The 25,173-nt window shown below is 40.9% G+C and overlaps 3 protein-coding genes across 4 annotated transcripts; 1 reads left to right on the forward strand and 2 right to left on the reverse strand.

The window, feature by feature from the left end:
* Positions 1-8,840: 8,840 nt before the first annotated feature.
* Positions 8,841-11,564, reverse strand: thumpd1 (THUMP domain containing 1). The gene is made up of 5 exons (XM_046370702.1): positions 11,050-11,564; positions 10,470-10,647; positions 10,292-10,377; positions 9,797-9,959; positions 8,841-9,668 (listed from the first exon to the last, which is right to left on the reverse strand). The coding sequence occupies exons 1-5, from the start codon at positions 11,254-11,256 to the stop codon at positions 9,337-9,339; spliced, it is 966 nt and encodes a 321-aa protein (XP_046226658.1). The 5' UTR covers positions 11,257-11,564; the 3' UTR covers positions 8,841-9,336.
* A 594-nt stretch (positions 11,565-12,158) lies between these two features.
* eri2 (ERI1 exoribonuclease family member 2) lies at positions 12,159-16,416 on the reverse strand. The gene is made up of 9 exons (XM_046370740.1): positions 16,212-16,416; positions 15,890-15,954; positions 15,698-15,778; positions 15,470-15,597; positions 15,198-15,360; positions 14,891-14,991; positions 14,489-14,570; positions 14,313-14,395; positions 12,159-13,987 (listed from the first exon to the last, which is right to left on the reverse strand). The coding sequence occupies exons 1-9, from the start codon at positions 16,232-16,234 to the stop codon at positions 12,482-12,484; spliced, it is 2,232 nt and encodes a 743-aa protein (XP_046226696.1). The 5' UTR covers positions 16,235-16,416; the 3' UTR covers positions 12,159-12,481.
* A 277-nt stretch (positions 16,417-16,693) lies between these two features.
* LOC124049279 (RNA exonuclease 5-like) lies at positions 16,694-25,117 on the forward strand. Of its 2 annotated transcripts, none has more exons than XM_046370718.1 (19): positions 16,694-16,837; positions 17,592-17,864; positions 18,016-18,142; positions 18,253-18,373; positions 18,897-19,004; positions 19,294-19,382; positions 20,001-20,116; positions 20,218-20,356; positions 21,126-21,220; positions 21,307-21,409; positions 21,490-21,578; positions 22,062-22,170; positions 22,621-22,737; positions 22,823-22,960; positions 23,140-23,232; positions 23,360-23,696; positions 23,785-23,984; positions 24,626-24,735; positions 24,815-25,117. In XM_046370718.1, the coding sequence occupies exons 2-19, from the start codon at positions 17,611-17,613 to the stop codon at positions 24,879-24,881; spliced, it is 2,412 nt and encodes an 803-aa protein (XP_046226674.1). In that variant the 5' UTR covers positions 16,694-16,837; positions 17,592-17,610; the 3' UTR covers positions 24,882-25,117. The 2 variants fall into 2 exon arrangements, with proteins under 2 accessions (XP_046226674.1, XP_046226683.1); XM_046370727.1 differs by having other exon boundaries at positions 16,699-16,837; positions 17,595-17,864.
* The last annotated feature ends 56 nt before the right edge of the window (positions 25,118-25,173 follow it).

A 25,173-nucleotide genomic window follows, 5' to 3' on the forward strand; every position in this document is an offset into this window, starting at 1 on the left:
CAACTAGTTATTACACAATTTGACACCATACTTAGATTGCAATACAGCCGCTAGCCACTAAATAGACTCTAATTACTCATAATTGCATGTTTCATGCTAACTTTTTTGGACCACACATTGCCATAGAGATGAATTAAAATGCAGCATGCACTGATACAAAAAAAAAAATCAAAGTGCCGGAGACAGTCAGAGCACCAAAGACAACATGAGCAGGTACAGCTGACTTTGCTCCAGGCAGTCTCACTGCGAGACAAATCTGACACAAACCCACATGTCAGGGAAAGAAAGCGACAAAATGCAGGGCGAATTTTCCTCTTACCTCTGAACAGGTGTTCAGTTAACGGAGCACACCTCCACCGGTAGGGTGACTGTCAGGACAGAGAGAGGACTCCGCCGAAGCCACCTGAGCATCCTGCTTGTCAGCCAATGCTCCAGGCTGTCAGTCAGCCAGGAGCACCGAGCTGCCACTGCTGTGTGTGTGTGTGTGTGTGTGTGTGTGTGTGAGTATGAAAGAGAGACAGATAGAGAGAGAAAGAGAGAGAGTGTGAAAAAGAGAGAGGGGGGGTTAGACATTACAACATTAACTATAGATCAAGAACACACTCTGAAGCTCAGTTAATAACATTGAAATGCAACAGTGGTTTTCTTTGCAAAAATCAGTAATAGCAGTACAAATTATCCAACATAATCCAAAATAACACAAATAATATTCCCATGATTCTGGATCTGAATACAATTCTTAAAGCAACACTTCACCCCCAAATCAGAAATACATATTTTATATTTTATATTTTACATATTTGTAGTGCTATTTATTCATCTAGGTTGCTTTGGTGTGAGCTGGATTCATATAGGAACTATTTTGTCACATGCATCGAAGAAAATATTTCCTTCATGAAACTGCTCACAACAAGATCCTTGAAGTAATTTGAGTATCTGGGAGTATCATGATTTGTGGAATGAGATGTTGAGTTTTTCAAATGTATTTTTGGTGCTTTGAGAACCACAAGCAAAGTGCCATCCAGTTCTGGATGAACACAGGTAGGAGGAAAAATTTAATTCAATTCAATTCAGTTTATTTATATAACGCCAATTCACTACAAAGCTTGACACTTTCCAGTTAGAGCAGCTCTCGACCAAACACAAACCCAACATTCCCCCACGAGCAAGCACAAAAATACGGATTGTTCCTTTAAAAAGGCCAAAAAAAAAAAAAGAAAAAGAAAAAAGTAATTAAAACCAGCCTGAGCGTCTAATGTCCTCAAGGCATTGTAAGGATTTGTCTTGATGACATTATCACCACAGTGAGTCTCTCTGCTGTTCAATTTAAATTTCACAAATCCACCCTGAGGTGTGGAATATTAATTAAAAAAAAAATACAATTTTAAAGTTAATATTTCAACCTGGATTAGGAAGACCTCTAAATCAAACCATGATGTGAGGCGGTAAACAAAGTAGTTTACCACGGCTCCTGTGAGCGGTTCAGACCAGCCGTCCCATGTGGAGGAGACGGGCTCAGGTGGCTCAGGTGGCTCAGGTGAGGTCCAGACACCTGTCCTCGTCTCTGTCCGCTCTTGGGTGGACAGTTCCTCCATGGTCATCTGAACATAGGAAACAGAGAAACCAGCATTTAAAAAAATTCAAACTGAGCACATTCATGCTGTAGCTCTCATGTGTAATAAACTGTTAACATTTCATTCCAAATCAGCCTCATGAAAGGCCATATGATCAGTTAGAGCAGAATAATAAAAATCCGTCATTTTTGACGACATAATACAACATTAAGAGGAGTTATTTGACAACTTGACTGAAAAGAACAACAAATGGTTCCATTTGTTTGGTCATACCTATGTTGCAAATTAAAATTTGTATTAAAACTTTTGTGTGAATGTCTTCTGAAGGCACCAGAAGTCATCCTAAAGTACTGTCACATGCTGATGTTTTGCAGAGCGAAACTGAGTTGTTTTTTTTTTATTGTTGAAAATGTTTTATTTAGATTTTCTTGATTATCAGTGTTATCCACAGCCTAAATGTCTCTGTACAGACAACCAGCGTGAAATAGTTCAGTACGCGACCTGGAGAAACCTTTCAGTGGCCAGTAATGAAGACAGGCGGAGTTGTTTGCTCTGGTGGCCTGAGAAAATGTTGATAAATTGTTTCGCAGTGTGTCTGATTGGCAGTCCTTAAAGCCAAGCTAAACATGCTTCATTATGTAAATGTATTCATTTCACGTTGGCTTATGTCCTCAACAGTCAACACACACACACACACACACATACACACACACAGGTTGCTGCAACAGGCTGGTGTTGTTATGGTTGCTGCAATGCCCCCAGAGACAATGAGGAGAGGGAAGGGAGACAAAGAGAGAATACTGAGGAAGATGAACTTGACCTTTATGATGTCTTGGTGAGGAGGGGTTGGGGGCATGTTGGTACTTATGAATCTATAATGAATCTCGACTGTATATGTGTGTGTGCGTCTGAGTGTGTGAGAGTACTGTAGAGGTCTGAGCTCTTAGCTGAAGAAAGGTCACCACACAAGGGGGGGCACTAATACACCTGGCTGCTTGCTCCCACTGTTTCTCCTTCTACATGTTTTTTATTTATCTGTTAGAGTTCAGCCGTATATTGAAATAAGTATGCTTATTTGCTCTCTTGTCAATGCTGCTCACACCACCATTAGCTTAGCTTTGCATACAGACTGGAAAAGGGGTAAAAAGGCGGACTGGCTCCGCCTACCAGCACCTCTAAGATTCACTAAATAAATTGTTATCTGACCTAATCTGTACAAAAGCTGGAGGATAATTAATGATAAATGACATTTTTGTGGTTTTACAGGGGTTTTGTGTGCCAGACTATTTCATGATCGGGCGTAGTCATTTTTTTAAAGCTGAATTTGAAAATCTGGAACGAACAGCAGTCACTTTCAGAATATTAACATGATATTATGTTTGTGTGTTGTTTTATTACAGGGCTGAAACACATGACAGCACTCACCATGAGACATTGTCTTTGTTAGCCTTCAGGGTTTGTGCCAGTGTGTTTTATTTTTCATTCTTACAGCAGTCATTTTGACTCATTACAGTAGGAAAAAGCAGAGCTGTGACCAGTCACAGTAACAATGGCCCCGTTCCATTCAAATGTAAGCCATGACAGTGTGACAGTGATGCAGCACGAACGACTCTGGGACCCTGAAACTGAAGCAGCTAAGAGAAATTCAACCAACATTAATTTTATTATTTGTTCCTGCTTTAGTGCTATTATTATTATTGAATTAACTGCATTAACCAGAAAACGACCATCCCAGCTGGTCACTTTATCTATAAAAACAGCTTAAATAGTTTCCTACTTGAATTTCCAGATAACGCATGATATCACAACAAATATATTAATATTGGCATATAAAACTGCTTAGAAAATTGCATTGTAAAAATGAAGTTTAGCTTTGTATGATATATAACCTCTTCTTCGTGAGACATTCAAGGAGACTGACTCCTTTGGCTTATGAGTAAGTCCTGTGGAAAAATACAAAAATGTAATGTAGCACTTGTCAGTACAATGCAGCAGATTAATTATAATGTCAAAGATACGTGAATGATCCAGTTCAATCAACTTTTGATCCTTGCTAGCTAGCCTGAACTATTTGCACAGTCTTAATAAAAAGACAAAGAGCACCATGTATTACTCTCTAAGCACTGTCATTTATACGGTGAACATAACCATTTCCAGTGAAGGTAATAATGGATATTAATTCTTAAATTAAGGCAACCCCCTTAGACTACTGAGATGGAGATTTTTTGTCGGTGTGCTGGTCCAGCTCAGGGTCCCTTTGTTCCAGCTGCCACAGCAGATTTGGGCGTCCGTACGGGGGCCTGTCAGAAACAGGCTTATCTCTTGGGGGCCTCCCAGCACAAAGACCCATTTAGATGCTCACAGAGAGTGAAATCTTCATTATATACCTCTTGAAAGAGAAACAGACCTCTGCTCCTTAAGAAAATTAATTGGAGACAAGTATTTTGTTTGGCTACAATGGAAGCTCCAAAACAAAGGATAAACAGAATCTTGTACAGTGAACCTTTTATTAAGTTTGAACAGAGAGTGAGAAGGGAGATACTGATCTTTCAGCTGTTTGTTTGTGTATATTTAGATATTGTCACAGAGCAGTGGAGGGTATTTAGAGGTGAAGCATATGTCCATCACCACCATTTCTGTCTTCATTCTACAACTCTCACAATTTTTTCTTTTTCTTAAAATGCTCCAATTAAGTTACACAAGAGGACAACACAATATGTGAAATAAAGAAACCAGAGTATCAGTATCAAGGGATTCCAACCATCCATGCAATTGCCCATTCGTGTATCTCTATATCATCTATCCATCCATCCGTCCGTCCGCCCACCTATCCATCCATCTGCTGGCCTTTCCCAGCCATGCCTGTAGTAAGAGTGTCAGTATATCTGCCATGGCGTCCTGCTGATGTGTATTGTGATGGGGTTGAATACTCCAGCTACCAATATGGCCTGCACCAATACTGGATTAGCCACAGTGGATTAGCTGGCTGCCCTCCTGCTGCTTATTCAAATATTGTTTCACGTATTGTCATCATTGGGGCAGAGCTCTGGCCCAGTAACCTGCAAGCTACAGAATATTCTCAAAGAAAACCAGAAAAAATGTCCTTGCTTCCATTTCCCCACAATAGCGCCTGACTTCATTTTTCTGCGAATGTGGATTTTGGACCACTGAGGGTTGCGGTAAAACATCGATGGATTCGGAGAGCGTATGCAGCCTTAGAACAGGGAGAAAAAGGAGGATGGAAAGATGATGGAAAGCAAAACCCAAGCAGGGCCAAAATCAGGCATGAAAGCGTGCCTTGATCTTTGATACATGGTGTTCTTCTTTTTTCTCCTCTCTCCCTTTCTCTCTTTCACCCTCGCACATACACTTGGGAGTCAAGGCAATTGATGTGCTGCCTTTGATGGCCAGGAGAGGCCTATATTAACAGCCAAAAAAGACCATGATGAAAGGGCCGAGAAAAAGAAAGAAAATGGGTAGAAAATGTGTTATTAAAAAGAATGGCAACTCATGATAAATACTTGGGATGGAGTGATGGTAACCAGACATCGGGGCGTTGAGGGTTTGATGGTTTAACGGCAGCGGAGGAAAGGCTAAGGTAGACGGGGAGCTTACCGTGCTAGCCCAGCGGTAGTGGTGGCTGAGGTTGGCTTGGTGGTCCCAGTATGTCATGCTGGTGGTCATCCTGTTAGAATAAGGGAAGGGAATACACTTGCTGCACGTCCAGGGTTCCTCCGGGTGATTCGGTGGTCTGGACGCCAGTGGACGTCCCATAGCAGAAGCAGTCGCCATCTTTGTCCCGTTGTTGTCTTGGATATTCTCTCCTGCGTCTTCATCCCTCCCTCTTTCCTTTGATCATGCCTCCCTCCCTTGCTCTCTGCCGTATGACATCATCACGCAGCGGTATCGACAAGCATCAAAGAGCCACTGGGCAGGACTGTGTATCTGTCGGTCTGTGCATTTGAAAGGAGTGTAAATATGGAGCATAAAGAGTGCTGTAACCCCCCTGCTCCCCACATCCACTGTTCTGCTCTCCCTGCAGATGGATGGTTTATTAGGCCAATACAAAACTATACACACACATGCACACACCCACACCACCCAACTCTCAAACGGGTGTATGTCGAGGCCCCCTGCTGTGCCTGCAGCGTTTGATGATGTGTTTAACGGATTCATTCATCCCAAAGCTTGTTCCTTTTCTCCACCATTTTTTCGTCCTCCTTATCCATCTCTCCAAGCTGTCTCAGCAAACACAAATGTGTCCTTTAGTCAACTATGTAGCTAAATGACAGCTAAATTCAAAGTCAAGTCAAATTGTTGTAGCAACACTCCTCCTTGCGTTGCCGCCCCTCCTTCCACCCACTTTGACTCTCATCCCCTGCTCTTTCTCTCTTACCTCTAACAGCTGGTGGGTACCATTTCCAATCCTGTTAAAGTTGTATGTCCTGTTGAGGACCCCTTCTGTCTGTCTGTCATCTGCCTGAACATCACATATACATGTTTCACTGCCACACTCTCAGTCCTCCGCGGCAGCTGTTATCCAATCCAATGAGATCTTCCCCCCCCCAAAAAACACACACAGTTAGCAATATAATGAGTAGCATTTGACCAACATTCATGCACAAGCAAACAGAATAAAGGCAATGAACCTTTTACCGCTATCACCATATCTTTGATAAACATTAATTGAGATAAAAGGGAACAAACAATGTTCCTGTTTTTGAGCTATAAAGGCAGAGAGCAGCAACAAATAGGAAAACTGAGAAAAAAAAAGTTTTCTGGCTGGCTGACAAAGTGTGCAACAGCTTGCAACTCCTTATTCAAGTTAACCAAAACACATCACATAAATGACAGTAAAAGGATTGCAGCTAAACTAAGCTAAACGTGACTAATTATCTTTTAGCCTCACCAGAACAGAATTACCAAAATGATTGTTCATCAAATTTGATATTTTTCAATTACAAAAAGGTGAATTTAGATTCAGTTAAAGTCAACAGCAACCACAGTTCTCTACAGTTGATGTTCAGTTGATCTACAATTCTCTTCTCAGCTAACTTTCACTTGAATCTTGTTTTAGCTGTCTTGTTAATGAACTCCCTCTGTAATTACTGTAAATTTTATATCCTGTTTTTGCAGGAATTAATTCCTAGAGCATTATATAAAAATATATATTATAAAACTGACACCAAAAAGTGTGGTCTTAACTCAAGTTTTAATCAAAGATGTAGATGTAGTTACAGAGCTTTGGCTTTGTGGTGTGCAGTAAGCTATAGTCCAAACTTAACATACAGTATGTTTTATAATACACTAACTATATGTATGTGTGTGTGTGTATATAGTCGCCACTTTTAACACTGTCTCACTGTATTATTGTTGTATATGTTTTACAGACCATATAAAGTTGATTCTGGTGTACAACAATAAATAAAAACTAAAACAGCTAATAACTTGTTGCTCATAAATCGTGAGCTAATATAAGCCAGCTAAGCAGTTAAACCTCGCTTAAACGGTTTTGAAAACAGAACTTCATATTTCACAGGCCTGTGACATTTAAACCTGAATAAGCGTACAATCCTGGGTGGCAGAACAGGGCGTACGTGTTTGTATGCCTATTTGGCTGGAAAGCAGTGGGCTTTAGTTTCCACTGAGGTTTAATTAGACGTGGCTTCAGGGGCAATTAAAACATCAGAGGCTATTTTCTCATGTAGACAACACCAAGTGGTTAGTATTGTAAATATTCTCTTCATTTTGATTAAGCTGTTCTTGCTTGTTTTCATTTAAAACCATGAGCTTCTAAAGAATTCTTTTCCTGAATTGAATAAAACATCTCAAAGACTTTCATTTGCTATACATTTTTCTAAAACTATTCAACAATCATTAAAAAAAACTGCCTTTCCATCCATAGGAAACTCTGTTTTTTAAGGATTCCACCTACCAGCAGGGATATCGTTAAGATTCCACCACTGTGATATCATAATGAGGCATCACTGTACATTAGTCATCCTATAGTCTAGTCACACAGTCTAATTGGTGTTGTGGTAATAACACACTGACAGGCTGAAAACATCCATTCCTTTTCCCTTGTGTTGCAGCTATAAGCTTGTCAGCAGGTCACACTGATTGGGGCACCCGAGACTCGGCAGAAACACAATTTGTGAGTTTTAGCTGAACATAGTGGAGATAACGACTGGCGGGGTCACAATAAGAGTTCAGCCCAAGTATAATGAGCAGAGAGAAATTCACAATTGTGTTAATGTTGTTTGTGTAATGTGTATATGACTGAGAAGTTCTTACTATGACTAACGCCTTCACTGATTAACACCGCTGTGGTTATACTGCGGCATTTTTGATTTTAGACACTCACAGTTTTGATGTGTTCATCCAAAAATCTCTAAACAAAGCCACGTTCTCCTGGTAATATCTTCAAAAGACAAACCATGAAACCGTTTTTGACCTTTGCAGAGAGCCTCGGCGGACGCAGAGGAGAGACCCGAGATAATTGTACAGAAATATGAGCACATATTAAGGCTTAAACCTGCAAAACTGAATAGATATGAAATGCATACACTGGGGGTTCCTCAGCAGATGAATCCTATTGATTTTGGTGACTGACCTTTCCTCAAGCAGCAGCATTAGGTCAGAGTTTTACTTTTGGGTTAAATAGCTCAACACCTAATAGATGGTTTGCTAGGAAGCAGACATTCATCTCATCTTCCAAATAACATGGTTAATAATAATACCATAATAATTCAAATTTTTATTGAGGCAAAGTGTCGGTTAACACTTTTCCGACTCACCAAGGACCATCATGAGGTGTGCAGTCTTTCCAAACTGATATAAACTGATATGAAAGTGTCTTCAAAGTCACAAACGGCTGTAATACATTTGAATCAATGATTCATGATTCAATACGATTTAGAGCAGCAATATATAACAGAATGTGCTGCAGAGAAACGAACATTAGCAGATCGTATCAAAGATTTTGATAAATGATTCATCCATTACCCAATAGCAACAGTACACCTGCCACACTGATGTCCACGTCTCAACAAAACAAGGGATTGCCTCCATCTTGTGGCACAGAGAAGAACTACCAATTCAATGATAGCAGATACGCATGACATAATGTCAAACAGGACATTTCATTCCAGAGTGGCAAAGGCAAAACCACCAACATGCAAATTTTGACGCTTCTACAGTTTTCTTTTACTTTCCCTCGCTGTATCAATCAGTGACGCATAATGTACCATAAAACGAGCAAAGATATTTGGCAAGAACAGTCAAACACACATGTGGCTTTAATTCACAGACTCCTTAAGGAGATAACAGTTACAAAAAGTGTGATACACCAGTTAACCTGAACACAACTCTATTTCCCTTGGAGTAAAAATAAATTAAAGATGAAATTAAAAATCAAACTGAGCATTAAACCTGTCAGCTGATGGCAACGTTTTGCTGCAGAATGGTTACATGTACAGTTGATTCAAAACCACTGGTATTTAAAACGGACATCTCAACAATGTGCCGAAACCGTATTACAGACATGAATGTAATATAAAAAAAAAATTAAAATTGTATCTGGATTCTGTTTGACTTTGACTTGACCTAGTTATTTTGTTGGTTCACGTTCCCAGTCGCAAAAGAGAGGAACCTTGAACCTTCTATTTAAAACCAAGGAGCGACAAAATTAAGCAACTTGAGATGATGTTATTTTTTCAATCTAACTCACCAACTGGCAAGCAGTTTTTCTACATGTGAGATCTTACTCCCCATGACCTTCACTCTTTTCATCTTCCGTGTTGTCATGTGGCACATGTTTGTCACCATCTTCTTCGCCTTCCTTCTCTTCTTTGTTTGTCTCGTCCGTGTCGTGCGTTTCCTTCTGCTCAGCAGTGCTGAAATCTGTTTTTGTTGTGGTCACATCAGGCTTTGGTGTGTCCTCTTTCACTACTTCCTGAACATTATACTTTCTATACAGTGTATAGTCTTTTACCACGCTGATGCAACATACAGCCTTGATGACCTCCACTATGATTGTCAGTTCTGGGTTGGTCAAATCAACCTTGTTCTTAGGGTTCAGCTTCCCCACTAGTCCTATAATGGACAAAAAACCAAAAGGACAGTTCACTGAAAATAAAAAGGCATGAAATTCACTTTTCAAATACTTCATTACTCTAGCAAAATGATTACATTAGCAACACATTCACCTAGTCCCAAACTACCTGCAATTGATTTGATGATTTCATCTCTCTTGTTGTGACTGCTGTTGCGGGCCTTGAAGGCGATCTGGTAGGTAGCACAGTTTGGGGTTTTGAACCAAGGCTCCAGGAAAGTGGTCAGATACTTCAGCATGTCATCCTGGAAGGCCTTGCATGTGCCAGTAACCTGGGTGAGATGTAAACAAAGATAAAACACTGCAGATGAGATCATAAAACTTATCCGAGTCTCGATACATATGTTAACGATAATCTTGATTGTTAAGAAGGGGATTAAAAAATTGCACGTCATTTCAATGAACACAAGTGGCAAAATAATCAATGGATCACCGCGAAATCTAGTTTGGATACAAACACCATTTAAAATTTCATCTGCAAATGTGAGCCTATATCTCTACATCCGTAACAGGGACACAAGCTTATTAAACTTTAGTCATTTTCTATACATCACGTCTCATGTTAAACAGAGTTAGGTTGACTGATGTGATTTTAGCTTCTCACTGGGAGCATCCGAAGGATCACGCGTGACTTCTTCTTCTTCGTGGTGTGGAGGTCACACAGGATGTGATGAACCAGCTTGTCAGATTCTACAAGAAGGAAAGAAAAAAGAATGTGTCCACAATGATACTGAAAGTCAGAAATAAATCACACCGGTGATTCATTCCATAAAAAGACTTACCCAGATTTTGAGTTTTGATGAATATGACGTTGTTTGCTCCGCTGTCCAAAGCTTGAAAGCGTCTCTCCCGTTTGGCTCCAGATGCTTGCAGCTGTGCCACTTCCTTCTTAAGTGCTACATCTACATCTTCCTCCTCAGCATCCTGTTCTTCACTGCTGCTCCCATTATCATCTTGCAACTGTGATCATAAGATTCGATTGTTTTTGGGTCAAATCAACAGACAAGACATACAAATAAAACAAGAAATTCCTCCAACCTGATGAGAACATTTTTGGTTGAAAGAATACTTATACAATTAATCAATGAGCCAGACTGTTGTTGAAAATTGATCAGTAGCCTTCCTTAACTCTCCACGATGAGTACAGGTCGAGTTTATATTCAAGTCTAATGTCATCGACATTTGCACAATAAATACAATTAAATATGGCAAAAATATGCACTGAAGTCTTCAGTTGTTAAAAGGGTGCCGTTCACTTACTCAGCTTGTACAGTAAAATCAGGAGCAGGACTAACGTGAAAAGAGCCTCGTCTGGAAGGCTTCTGATGGCCAACAGGTACGGTAAAGCGTTTCTGGACTCACCTTCTCAGGCCCGTAGAGCTTGTCGGCGTACTCATTGAGCAGATTGAAGGCCTCCGCTGTGCACTTCCTCTCGTTCATGTTGCATGTGATGAGAATGCCCTGCATGCCCACCTCCAGCTCCCGGGAGCCCTTCAACCGCTTGCTGTGGTGGCCGGCCACGTACCGCTTCTTGCTCCGTTTTCTCGAGTCGTTTGCCGCGGAAGACATGTTAGCAGGTTGGTTTTCGTACAAGTCCGAACGTCGTATCTAAAGCCACCTTGTTGTTTTGGTTCCTCCCCTTCGGCTTTATTAGCCGTTTAGCTTCGCAGGTGAGGCGAAAGCAGGCGGTCTCGAGCTTTTAAAGCTGCAGCGACTACGCTGTAAAAGTACTGAGAAGTTTAGAAATGATACAGCCAGCACGGCTAAACATGTGTTCACACCGAATCTTGAGCTGTTTCAACAGACGGTGTCTCTTTCAGTCACAACATAGCACGTTTTTTAGCTGTCCTGTACGGCGTGTAACGAGGGACAAATGTGTTCCACGTTCTCGCGAATCGCAGTGAGCCTTTGGGCTGCATGGCACGATATGCTGTACTGTTCCTAACACTGGCACGATGTAAATATTTACACCTACTCAAAGGCTAAATTATTTATATTGTTATTTTTTTAATTTCCAATACATTTATTTGACAACTTTGATTTTGCACACCTAAAACAAAATCAAAATCAGATAATAGATTATCATTACTATGGGCTAAGATAACAAACAGTACATTAATGCATCATAATCCAATAATATATATGATTCTGAAAATGGCCATTCTGCACAATTAGTACTTTCAATTTGGGTAAGTGAAATATATTTTGATGCAAGTACTTTATAATTTACTTATAATTTAATACAGCACTTCCACACTGCAGTATTGCAGTGATCTAATTTTTTCCTTTACTGATAAAAAAAAAGCATCTAGGCAAAGTCATGAGCAAAATAAAAAGATTTTAATATTAAACAGTCATTAGTAAAACTGTCATTTTTTTTAATTTGACATTTCATTTGAACACATTTCCAAAAACACATTCACTGTGCAATGAAGTTCATTATTAGTTTTCATTATTGGATGATTTTGATATTTCTCTAAAAAAACCATATTAACATATTAAATCATTTCATCATCACTTAATTGTCATTATTCTTTCATGCTCATTATGTCCTAAAAAATTTAAATAACAACTAGTCAGACACAAAATAGAATCAGTAAATTAAACTGAGCTTTCAATATATCAGTAAAACAACAGCTTGGATTTGCACTATTGAATATAGTTTTGTAAAAGGAGATCTCCCACATGGTTGTTTTATCTTTGTACAAATATCAAACAAAATATTATTTTTGCCAACTGTCTTTGTGACTGAGGTAGAACACACACCATCGTGTCTTTTTTTTCCTACAACAAGTTAACAGCTCTTTCTTATCGTTGATCTCTGGGGTGGCCGACAGCTCAGAGTCGAGTTGATGTGACAGAGTGAGACGGAGGACCTGACAGCAGGAGAGGCCATTGAACTGCTCTTTATCAGAGCTGACTCCCACTTAAAGAATTCACATCCCTTCTGGACCCTTCCTCCTCCGCTGCCTGACCGGCGGACCGGACAACAATAAAACCCTCGCCCGTGGTTCGGGCCACCATTGGATACAACCTGACGCTTGGCACGACGCCCACATGCACACAGTGGAGATGTGATCCTCGGTCCTCCTTTCACTGATGCGGAAATGGAAGAAAGATTGTTATGTGAGGAGAGTCTGTTGGTCGACAAAGAGGAAAGGACACTGTTGGAGGTGGGAACAGAGCGACACAAGGAGGGACGGGAGGGTTTTTCTGGGTCAGTGTAGATGGCAAAGGAAGACTTCAGAGTCTCTCTGTGATTTTTGTGTTGTGCAGTGACTCCTTTGGGTTTGGCAAATGATGAATTAGGGGTGGAGGTTTTTTCTGGCATGAAGGGTTTGTGTTTGAAGGGAAAGGGTGTGTTTGTCGTGATGTTTTTATGGGGCTCACTGGACTTTTGTTGGACTTGTAAACAGGTTTTAAGTCCTGTTTTGTTCTGGTTTGATTTGGAATTCCAAGTACCAATTTTAGGCGCAGCAAAATAATTACTGGACTTTGGGATCATTGAATACTGCCTGATTTCTTTTAAGTGATTAGACACATTTGCATCGGATCTCATGTTCTTTGTAGACAGAGACGTCATTGAAGACTTACTGGTCACCTGTTGAGTTTCAAAGTTGTTTTCAGTACATGCGGTTTCCCTCATATTGTCCCTTAGTGTGACCCGACCACCTGGTGAATGTGCATCAGCAGTCTCCTCCCACACATAACATCCACTGTCAAAGTCAACGAAAAATTCCCTCTCTGTTTCACTGATGGCATGATCATCATCGTCCAACACCACACCATCATATGAACCACATCTGTCCTCTGTTTCCACTAAAAAAACATCTTCATCTTCTTGCTCCACAACACCTGTTGTCTCTTCTGTTATTGAGGTCTGGTTTAGCTGAGGTTGATTTGAAAGGCAGTCCACAGTAGTAGAACACAGAACAAGGTTGTTGATGTTGTTGTTATTGTGTGGTGAAGGACAATTTCCCATAACCAAAGAGGAAAAATTAGAGACTGCTGTAACTGACCTCCCCCATGGTGGCGTAGTTGTACCATTCAGCAGCGTCTTTGGTGAGATCACACTTTGACAGATTGGAACAGATTCCTGAACTAAACCCGACTTCTCCTTTATGTTTAAATTCCTTGTAAGAAACTCTGAACACAATTTTATCGGACGTGATTTGGGAGGAATCTTGGATGATGAGGGTTTGTTTGTGGTAAGTGCGTTTTCCTCTGTATCGCTGTTGGATTTTTCTTCCTTGTTGTGTGTGGCTGTGCTTCCAAACATGGGTTTGACCATTAATGGGGTCTATAAGAAGACAAAATGAGAGATATAATCAGTAACACATAAAATATCACTAATTCTTGATTTATCTTGCAACTGTTGTGAAATAAATTCTCTCAGCAGTTAGGTGCTAGGTCTGTCTTTGTCCAGAAAGATAGTCCAGCTATATATTTGTTTATTTATAAAAGAAAGTTTCACAGCAAATTCCACATGTAGGATCTTTATGAACCAAATAAGGTTCATCTTTTAAGACTTCAACATAGTCATTATCCATAGCTTTGCTTCGGGACACAAAAGGGGGCCAGGGAGTTTAGGAGTTGGGCTGCATGGTTGGACGACGGCCACTCACCAGGTTCCTAGTGATCTTCATCACACACCCATCCCTCATCATCCTCGCAGCCAACTGAGCTGTATTTCGGGAGTCATCCAAGCCTGGGGGGTGGGGGAGGGACAAGATATGCAGGATTAGATTAAATCTTTCTTTTCAGATGATCATTTATTACAAAATTACTTTATTTTCAATACCAGAATGTTCTCTCCCTGCAAACTGTATTCCTAGATCTTGGAGTGCCCCGTTCAGGCCTTTGGGTTTTCTGTCATAAAACAACTAAGAAACACACAAAAAAGGGAGTTAATCACAACATAAGTAGAAATGGTTAGGTCTAGTGCAAGTGATCAGTTAACTGACAAAGATTATATTAAAAATTTCATAATCAAATAATCTGTTTTACATGCTAGTTTTCAGACAAAAAAAGCTAATTAACTACTTAACACTGCACTAACTGTAAAATGTAATTTATTTTATTGACCAAATTATCTAGAAAATACTTGTGCATCAAACCCTTGCTAGGTATAGCCATAAGCCTATGTTAGAAAGTATGAATACGAACAGATGTAAATGTGATGTCAATGTGAGCTTCCACCTACCCTGTAGGTACTTCTCAGGTCTATCCAGCTGTTGAGCGCACCAGGTTTGTGGAGCTGCTTGCGTTTACACTCGTATTGCAAACAAACTCCAAGATCCCAGTCTGTTAAGGAATACAGGAGGAGGCACATTAAAATTAAGAATGGGCTTTAGTTAAATTTCTCCACTTGATATTCCAAAAATAAACAAATAAATAAATAAAAAAAATCAACATTCCAACAAGGTGAAAATAAACCAAGCTATTGTGGTTGGGTTCATGATAACTGAACGTTAACACAAGACCTGTAGACCAACGCAACTGACTTTTACCTGACCATGTGAGGAAAGTACACAGTTTTTGAGAAGCTGAAGGTGCAGAAGGTATCTGCTGTCTATTAGGAAAGACCACACCAATACTGAGTTGCAGATTTTGCAGCCAGCGACTAAACCGAGAAAGACAGATCTGAAGGGGGATCCCTGCCTCAACTTGCATCTGTGAGACAGAGAAATGAAGCAGTAAAGATGTGATGTAAAACTACATACAGTATGTGGCACCAGGAAGTGCATTGTTGTGTTTGTCAGAGTGCATTTTTGCCTGTTACCTGTGTAATGCCGGTCAGCTCGGTGCAGAAGTCGGACAGAACGGGGTGCTCTTGGGGTTGGACGTAGGTGTGAAACTCCGACTCGACCTCCCCCGTGGATGTGTTCAGCAGAACAGCAGGAAACTCAACTGCACAGGGGGAAGAAAAGAAAGAGGGACAGATCAAGTTTGACTTGCAATCAGTTTCAAAATGAGGAAAAGTTCACTCGTAACACAAAGCACTACTTACTAATTTCCTGGCTGTAGTTGTTTTTCTCTCTCCAGCAAGTGGACTCAAAATCAATTACAATCAGGTATGAGAATATTTGATCTGGGAGAAAACAGATGCCATTATATCTCTGTAAGTTGAATGTAAAACCAGTATAAAGTTTAAACATGAACTCTCTGTATACATGTTATCAGTTCAAACAATCACACTTACTTGAAACCAGCGATTTCTTTGACCCATTTGAGGACTGACTGCGCTGCCTCAATAATCCTAGTTCTCTGTGGAGACAAGAAGGGATTGAAGAGCCTCTGTTACAAGACCAGTAACGTTAAACTCAGACATAGTACTGATGAGGTCAAAGTACTGCTGACCGTTTTAAACATTATTTTTTACAGTTTTAACAGCATTCAAGTATTCGACAGCAATGCATACAGTAGCCAGCGTTAGTCAGTATTAGCCTCTTTGTCTTCCAAGTTTGTTATTCAGGCTAGCAATGTTTGCTAACGCTAAAGTGTTTGGTAAATCGGTTGCTTACTTGGCTAGTTTCTTTGTAGACATAACGTTAGCTCTAACTTGATTTGGCGTACTAACTTTGGAAAAAAATAAGAAACTATAAAGTAGTCTTGCCACTAAAAAGCGTAAGAAAACTCGCGCTGTTTTTTTAAATGTTTATCCATCAGTCTGCAATTGATTAATTGCGGCTGCAAGTCAATAAAATCAACTGCAGAAAGAAATAGTCGATCACAACAAATTCACGGAGTTTATCGAAACCGGATTAACCGCACTTCCGGTTTTGTCATTTTCTCATCAAAATAAAAGCATATAATACGGAATTTAATACACAGTTCATACAACTGGCAACTGGAATCGAAAACACTTACATGCCGACGCAGTGTGAGTCCGACTGGTACTGTTTGATTTTATCAGCGTAAACACTGCAAAATCTACGAAACTGTAGCTACATGCTGTGACTGAAAGACATTAGAAAAGTCAATACGTTAGTTTATTTTCACAGTTACAAACCGGAAGTAGTTCTCATGTTTTAAACTTTATACCAAATGCGTCGGCATGCACCGGAGCCTCCGCTTTAGCCATGTGTTTGTAGTTTCTACCCATGAAAGAAGTACATTAATTATAAATTCACGGGACCAAAAGCATCTGGTATTTATACATTTTTATTCTTGTCACTATGCTCACGGTTATAGCAGACTTACAATTACTTTTAAATCGTAAACGCACATTCTTTTATAAAGTGTTAGCTAGCTGGGTGCATATTGGTTGGGTAACTGTATTTCTACTGTATGAAGCACCCACCTGACCCCTGAAACTTCCTCACAGGGTCATTGTTACTTGGTAAGCTTTTAATGCAGCTATCCTTTCATAATGGGACGAAAGTTCCTTCAAATCAGTCATCTTAATAGTTGCCAATTCATCTGAAAATGTTGAATATGCCCTGTTTTGCTACAAACTCCTCTCTTTTTTCTCTTATGCGTGTGTAGAGTTGTTTATCTGAACCTGTAGTTTACCTGTTAATACTTGGATTAGTGAGGTGATAAGATGAGGCAGATGTATATTTTTATCATTAGTCAAAGGAAGAAACCCCCTCTTACAAAACCTTTTTTCTTTTTCTCTTTTTATATGACAGAGAACACAGCAATCACGGCCTGAAATACAGTAGAAAATGGTGATTTAATATCTGAGTGTGTCAGTTTTTTGAGCTTAAAACATTTTCATCAGAATACAGTATAATTACTGGGTTTTCACACACACAGCTCTCATGGTCTTACTTCATACATGATACAATACGGATTTAAAGAGAAACATGTGTAAATCCTATGTAAATAAATGTGCAAAAGACAGCTTGACAATTGACAGCCAGGAAACAGTGTCATCTCAAATTATTTTTATCTCCTAGAAGAAACTTCAGCTTGAAGATGGATCCTTCACCATCACCAGCAACACGCAATGGACAGAAGAGAAAGAGTGACGCCCCCACAACACACAAAAAGGCAAAGAGATTAAAAACTGAGCAGGAAGGCGAGGAGTCCCTGGATTGCAGACGCTCCTCCTGTCCACCGAGGATCTCTGTGCTGCTTGACCGCCTTCAACAACCAATTACACTGAATGAGCTGACGGAGCTGCTGCATTATGCTGCTCTGGGGAAAACAGGGGGCATTAAACAGCCCAGGTAATGACTATGGGCTTAAGATCTCATCAACTCTCATCAACTAACTCCAGTTATACTGTGTCCCCGTGCTCTAACAATAATCTAAATGATCTAGTCTGAGTCTTTTATGGCGCAGCTCCTCATACTCCTTCCCCCTCTGTGTCTATCGTAGCTGGTGTCGACTCCTCCATCAAAAGAGGATTAAAGCCATGAATGTAGTGATCGTGGAGGGCCTGACTCAAAGTCACTTTTATGAACACTACCTCACCTTGAGACACCTCAGGACCACCTACAACACTGTGAGTAACCAGATGTGATGTGATATTATATGAATTGTTAACAGAGAAAAAATCTATTCACAATGTCTGCGTTTGTGTTTGTTTTTCGTTTTTCAATCTGGCTGGATTAGAGGGTCACCTTCACTCCATCATCTGCAGACGTGGCATCCGCTATCTTCGGCAGTGAAGTTCCTAAATCGGATGCTTTGTCCCTTTTCCAAACCCACAGTGAAGGCAGTCAGCTGCACAAAGGTGAGAATATGGATTTGTTGTGGGGGCGTTGGCTTGGGTGGTGACGTGGGCCGCCTCCAAAACGTCATCTGCCTCCAGCTCGGCCGCTCACAGAAATCAGTTGTAATAGCCTGGTTTCAACCTGCGGAGGGCAGTCGTTATGCATATTTATAACATAGAATGGAAAATTAAACTACTTCCTGCTAAAATGTCAAGATTTGGACCTGAATCAATCAGTAACACTACTAAATACCTATTTAAATTGATTTTCAGCAGAAAAAAGTGGCTTCGGGCTTTAGTTACTCTTAAAATATTCTCTGAACTTGTTCAGTTGTTGCAGGTGATTAAAATGAAATTAAAATGCTAAAATGTTGCAGGTGTGTAATTATCTTCTGAATGTTCCAATATTAATCCCTAGAATATCATTACATTACACGCTCTGATACTATGGCATTGATATTATGCCTCTCAGCTTTAATGTTGTGTGTTTGCTCTTATTGTTCATATTTGTGTGTGCGTGTGTTTTATTTGCACTGCTGCACAGCACTGAGGAGCCACCCAGTCATCACCAAGTTTGGTACACAGAGGAGAGGGCTTACGGCGTACGTTCTCCCCCAGGAGGAGCTGATCAAGAGGCACTTCCCTGTCAAAGGTGAGTCTCTTTCTCTCTCTGATGACATCCGCGGTGCCCCAGATCAGTGCCGTCTTTCAGGGCTTTTGACTGCATCTCAGCAGTCACACTGTTTGTTATTGTTATCCAAAGACTCCATTTTCTGTCCTCACTAAAACACAAGGCCTGCATTTCTAGACTTAAAATCTCAGTTTTTGGGTGGGGAAAAACAGAAAAAAAGCTTAAATGGAGAGAAAGATGTGCTTTACGTCATTGTGGACCTGTCTCTGTCTCTACATTCTCACTTCCTTTTTTGTTCCTTTTGACACAGGAATGCCAGGCTTTGAGGAATTCGTGTGCACAGACAGTGTTGACTGTGTGACTGACAGCAGCCCTCTGTACGGACTTGACTGTGAAATGGTGAGGTGCACTCAATTTTTAATTCATTTATCTAATTAATTCCCATTTTCCTTTGTAGAATCCTAACAATCACTACTGCAGTATATACATATTGTGTCCACCCATGAGATTATTATAGATACAATATTTTAATTATTACTTTCTAAAAAGAGCAGTTTTGACTTCTCGGACATTTCGAGAACATTTTTTCACGATAAATACCCTTCAGGTGTGCATGTTTCTTTGAGTTCGTGTAGGAATTATCCAACCAGACAACCAGTTGTAAATGTGTTGAAAACAAGGCAGCCAGTTTGATCAAGTCTTTTTTCCAGCGGGCAGAAATCTACTTTAATTTGAGACAGTTATGTTACTGATGATGAAGTATTGACTACCTGACAGGATGAGCTCCATCACTTTGAAGCTCTTTCATTCCGCTTGGAGCTCAAGCACAACACATTTAAACTGTGTCTCAAGCTGCCTTTTTGTTATTTTCTGATATTTTATTCATCATTTCATCATTCCTCACCAAAGCAGTCGCCACCCAGTCAGCATTTCATGGCATCCTGCGAAGATGTTGTCGAATTTTTATGTCCAACGTTTGCATCGCAGCTCATTCAGTGTGCTAATGTTGTGCTTCAGTGTCTGACAGAAAAGGGATATGAGCTGGCTCGTGTTTCTCTGGTGGATGGCGATGGCAGCTGCGTGCTGGACGAGCTGGTGAAACCACAGAACCGGATCCTCAACTACCTCACCAAGTACACACACACACACACACACACGGGCATAAACTGGTGTATTTTTAATAACCAGCATCTTTGTTAAAATCATAAAATATATTTTTGCTGCCCTCTGATAGGTTCTCTGGTATAACCGCGGCGATGTTGCGACCAGTCACAGCCACCTTGCGGGACGTTCAAGTGAAGCTCGGGAAGTTGTTGCCTAGCGACGCAGTCCTGGTGGGCCATTCACTGAACAACGACCTCATGGCTCTCAAAGTGAGTTACTGCTGACATTTTGATCATCAGGACCTGGCTGAGTTCTGTATTAGGAGTTCTTTCAGTACTCTCTTTCTCTTCTCTTCTTGTTTTATGGGATTGTCATTAAAACCACAGCGTGCACAACAGCCTGCATCACCGACCAACTCTCACCACTAACTCTGCACATAAAGACTCTGATTTTCTGAACGCTTACTGCCCTGTACACAAGTTTGTATCCAAACTAATCTAATAAACAACAGGGCTGCTATTCTGAAACATAATTCATGTCGTCCTGTTGGACTGCTCCCCCTGCTTTCGTGACAACAATCTCCAACAAAAACAAACTTCCCACACGCAATCTTTCCGACAACGTGGCTTGAACCGATCACATGGGAAGAATATTTCATAATTATTTTTACAGTTCTTGGACGTCATTGACAGCCTCTCAACTTCAAAAAGCTTTTATAGATAACAGATGAGTGGACAGACAAAGTTAGGAACTTTATTCTCTGCAATGGAGACATTTTTTTGCCTTCACCTCTCAAAGTTGGATAGTGGAGAGCAGGAATCAAATCAGGAACAAGATATTAGTAACGCCTGTAATTCGCATCAGCATTTCAAAAGTGGCAGAAATATACTCAAAAATGTCATTTATTTTGAAGGAGATAGATTTTCCAGATATGTTTCAGATAGATATTTGATTTTGGAGAAGCTCTCTTCAAACACAGATACTTAAACTATGAAAAGTTAAAGTTTTGACTGTGTTGTGTTCGTGTCCTCCCGGCAGCTGATTCACCAGCATGTAATCGACACCTCACTGCTGTACAGGAGAGAGTTTGGACAGAGGTTTAAACTTAAGGTCCTGGCCGAGACAGTGCTGAAGTAAGTCCTCTCTGTCTGACTGTCTGTCTCTGTCTCTCTCATACACTCACCACGGCTAATAATTAAATTTTCCGCTTATATCCCAGGAGGCAAATACAAACTGAAGAGAAGAAGGGTCATAATCCCACTGAGGACGCTGTGGCAGCCCTGGAGCTGGCCCAGTACTTCATTAAAACAGGACCTCGCCAGGTAACACATCGCTTTCTAACACACACATGCACACACACACACACACACAGAGTTGACATAACGTGTATGCTCTCCGTCAGGTTGTAGAGCTTCACCTGGAGGAGCTGTGGGGATATACAACAGAAGAGGAGTCCACTGACTGTGCTCCTGCACCAACACCCAGTCACAGGTACAACACTGTAACTATGATAAAAATCTGTACAACTCTATGTATACATCTGAGTACAGTTACTCAGACCATGTCCACACTAAGCTGTGTAAACCACATCTTTTCTTCCACGCTGCGCTACACACGTTGTTCAGATTTAACTTCCTCTCTGACTTCAGACTGTCTGAGGTTTGGCAGCATTGTGAAAATCCAGACTTAAGGTGCATCAGTCAATGTCTACCGCAGTAAACACATTAATACAGCAGTAATATTAATCCAGAAACATCAGATATAACAGTAAAACACCGTCATGGAACATTTTACAGCACAACAGTACTTTTACTTTAGATGTTTTGAGTGTGTTCTTACTGAAGTAAGGTTTTGAATGTAGGGATTTTACTTGTATTGGAGTATTTTCACAGTTGTGTTTCCTCTTTAGTACTGAGTATTTATTTCTGAAGCAGCTACATATCGACCAGTTTTCTGACTTCATTTCTTCTGCAGGTTTGCTGACCTGCTACAAACACTTGGCCGGTCAGTAGCCTTTTTAGGAAAGCGTTCTGACATCACACTGGATCTCTCCAATCAGATGTGGCACAGCTCTGACAAAGAGGTGAGGAAGAGGAGTTCTAGTTTTGACTCAGGTGCCTCCTGACCTTAAACTGAGCAAGATTAGTTTGGTTTTCTGCCCAAAATGTGAATTGATCTTTTTTTTTTTATTTCTAGTGCATATTCAACAAGTCCTCACGTGTTGTTAGATACCAGATATCCCTGTCACCATTCAACTGTGAATATCTTCAGCTATGTGCTGTTGATGAACATTTCTGCTTAATTTAACAATGAACAATAAAGTGGCAAAGAGAGGAGAGGTGAATGAATTTATTCAAGAGGTGACTTGGATTATTACAGGTGAATGTATATGTATGGGATTGCGTTATTTTTCATTTGAATCAGAGGTGACAGGCTTCTGTATTTTCACCCTTTTTTTCCACTCACTTGAAGTGGCTTTCTTCTTTTTCTCCTTGCTAATGACTCCTCCTCTTCTTTTTCTCGTCCCCTTCAGGTGCTGGCCTCTTTCAGGAAACAGACCAAGTGTCCGTTCCTGTCGGTGCTCCAGTTTTCGTCCCTCTCAGACCATCTGAAGGGAAGCCTCCCTCACCGTGAGCAGCAGTTGCAGAGGGTGAGGCCTCCTTCGGGACATGAACGCTTTGAAGAGTCTGAGTGTCATTTTAATGAACTGCTTGATGTGTGTGTTCATCCCACAGGTGTGTGCAAACGTTCGAGATATGTGTGTCGTGTTTGCCGGGCCGTTTCCTTCAGGTTTCACTGAGAGGGAAGTGAAGCGGCTGTTCTGTTGCTGTGGACCAGTCCGGAAAATCAAGATGCTCACCAAAACTGTCAGGGTACATTTAACCTGTGTTCTGTTGTTTTACATTTAAGAAGCTGATTGTTGTATTTGCATCTCTGATTAACACACCAACAACTGAATACCTCTTAAGACATGGTGATAATTATTGCTAAACTAGATTTGTAAAAGAGTGGGCTTCATTGATCTTATTTTCTGACAATGTTTGGTCCCCAGGTTCATGCAGAGGTAGAGTTTGAGCTGTTGGAGGGAGCTGTGCTGGCTTTAAAAACTCTGAATGGACTTAATATGCAGGGTCAGTCCATTAAGGTAACATTCTTCCCCTTTTTCTTTTCCTTTATGTTACTTATTCCCTTCAAATTGCAGCCAAATTTACATCAGGATGTTTGTAGCTTGCTGTATCTCCAACATTTTTGCCTGTGTGTGCCTTTTCAAGGTCCAGAGGCCTGTCTATGAGTCCATGCTGGACCTGGATCTGACTATTGATGCTTTGATGGGTGAACGTCTCAACAGCAGTCGCCTCTACGCTGTTAAATTAAACCCCAGTGCAGCCGAGTGCACACACTTTTCTGCCAAAGTCAATGGACATGCTCCTGTCGCAACAGCCAACGACCTCCCCGCTGCTAAAGTAAATGGTTCACAGTTGCAGCTCACCGCCGTAAAGTCCAAACTGTCTGAGGAGACAATCAGAGAGATATTTGCTCGCTTTGGTACGGTGGAGAGAGTCGTCCTGCCTGCCAAACCTGGAAGACATGCAAGACATGCACACATCTGTGAGTTAGAAGCTGATTCATTGTCCCTTGTTGCGCTGTATGTGTGTGGGAGTTCATGCAAAGTTTCTGTTTTGTCTCTGGTGGAAAGACTTTGAGCGTCCAGAGGACAAACATGTAGCCCTCAGCTCCTCCGAGGACCTCTGGAAGGAAAACTACCTCATCTGTCCAGCCGTAACTCCACCCCACTTACCCTCATGGGTTCCCGTGACAACGCCAGCCTCCACTGCGGATCCCGAAAAGGAAGCAGCAGCAGACGAGGAGAGGAGCCACATGCGCACCAGTTCTCAGGTCAGATGAAGTCACTAACTGTTTTTGTAGACTTTTTGAGAAGGATACTGCCTGATGGAAGTGAGTCTCACAAACTGACTCTGCTTCATGTGATGGTTGTTTCTTCCTCTGGTGCCAAAGCAGTGATTTTCTCTTCAGTTTTCATCCATAAAGAAAGGTTTTGGTGTGAGCATAACAGCCAAGTGGGGCTACTAGTGTAGCCGTAGTCTGTTGACTTGACATTTTTGGCCTGTTATTTATACTGTTGCATGTGAAAACCCAAGACGGCAGCTGTGTGACTGAACATCATAAATTCACTGATAAATAACTTTTAAAATTGCATAACTTCAAACTCCACCACACCCAAATTTGCCCTGCCAGTCTGGTTTGAGAATCGAACTGGCGACCCTCCGATGGGGGGGTGATTGTTCTGCCTTTCAGCTTGCAAGCTCAGTCAACTGTCAAGGTTTTTTTTCCAAACTAAAATCTCATAGTGAAAACTTTAAAGATTCAGGGTGATTTTGTGGGGGCTCGCTCATCAGATATAAACTTTAATCTGCTAAGCACGTACACACAGATATTAGTACGTTTGTGTACTTATGCTTTAAGTTTATTATTTATCGAGCACATGTAGTTAAGACTCCAGTATGTATTCTGTGCAGGACCAAGAAATGGATCTCATGATGAGGAGGTTGGACCACCGCCTGCGGAAGCTCTTCAGGTCCCTCCAAGACGGCACCCTGTCAGTGGTCCTTCTGCTTGGACACACCAGGTGAGGACTCTGACCGTGTCCAAGAAAATTTACTTAAATAATTTAAATATTTCTAAACCTCCTCTTCTCTGCCCTGTAGTGCTAATGGTTACATTCCTGGTTTGTGCTTAATGGAGGTCAAGCAAGGTTCTGGAGAAAAGCGGTGACCTGTGAGTGGCTGTTCAGAATTCAGAACTTTATTTATCCCCGAAGGGAAATTTTTTAACCTGTTAAACTGCACTGTCAAATTATCTTTCAGCACATTGATGCTTGATCTTGTCTGTAACTTTAACTGTAACCGAATGCAATCACCGAAATGTAGAAATAAATCAGTGCACAGACTTATGTTTTAAAGAGCTAAGAGCTGTAAGTCTATTTTGCAAATAAAGGCAAGTAAATACAGCACGGAAAATTGTTCTGTACTACTCAAAGAACATAAGATGGCAGTGTCATGAGGCG

The sequence above is a fragment of the Scatophagus argus genome, chromosome 2, assembly GCF_020382885.2.
Source record: "Scatophagus argus isolate fScaArg1 chromosome 2, fScaArg1.pri, whole genome shotgun sequence".
NCBI classification, from domain to species: Eukaryota; Metazoa; Chordata; class Actinopteri; family Scatophagidae; genus Scatophagus; species Scatophagus argus.

What these genes read in the sequence shown, in the direction of transcription:
- thumpd1 (XM_046370702.1), bottom strand. Translation starts at nt 11,256, where the DNA reads ATGTCTTCCGCGGCAAACGACTCGAGAAAACGGAGCAAGAAGCGGTAC. An exon ending in AGCTCTACGGGCCTGAGAAG is followed by an intron (nt 10,648 to 11,049) that starts GTGAGTCCAGAA and finishes TTATGATCACAG; the next exon opens with TTGCAAGATGATAATGGGAG. An exon ending in TGATCCTTCGGATGCTCCCA is followed by an intron (nt 9,960 to 10,291) that starts GTGAGAAGCTAA and finishes CATCTCACCCAG; the next exon opens with GTTACTGGCACATGCAAGGC.
- eri2 (XM_046370740.1), bottom strand. Translation starts at nt 16,234, where the DNA reads ATGTCTACAAAGAAACTAGCCAA. An exon ending in AGCTGACCGGCATTACACAG is followed by an intron (nt 15,361 to 15,469) that starts GTAACAGGCAAA and finishes TCTGTCTCACAG; the next exon opens with ATGCAAGTTGAGGCAGGGAT. An exon ending in TACTTTCCTCACATGGTCAG is followed by an intron (nt 14,992 to 15,197) that starts GTAAAAGTCAGT and finishes ATTCCTTAACAG; the next exon opens with ACTGGGATCTTGGAGTTTGT.
- LOC124049279 (XM_046370718.1), top strand. Translation starts at nt 17,611, where the DNA reads ATGGATCCTTCACCATCACCAGCAACACGCAATGGACAGAAGAGAAAG. An exon ending in AGGCAGTCAGCTGCACAAAG is followed by an intron (nt 18,374 to 18,896) that starts GTGAGAATATGG and finishes ACTGCTGCACAG; the next exon opens with CACTGAGGAGCCACCCAGTC. An exon ending in ACATGCGCACCAGTTCTCAG is followed by an intron (nt 23,985 to 24,625) that starts GTCAGATGAAGT and finishes TATTCTGTGCAG; the next exon opens with GACCAAGAAATGGATCTCAT.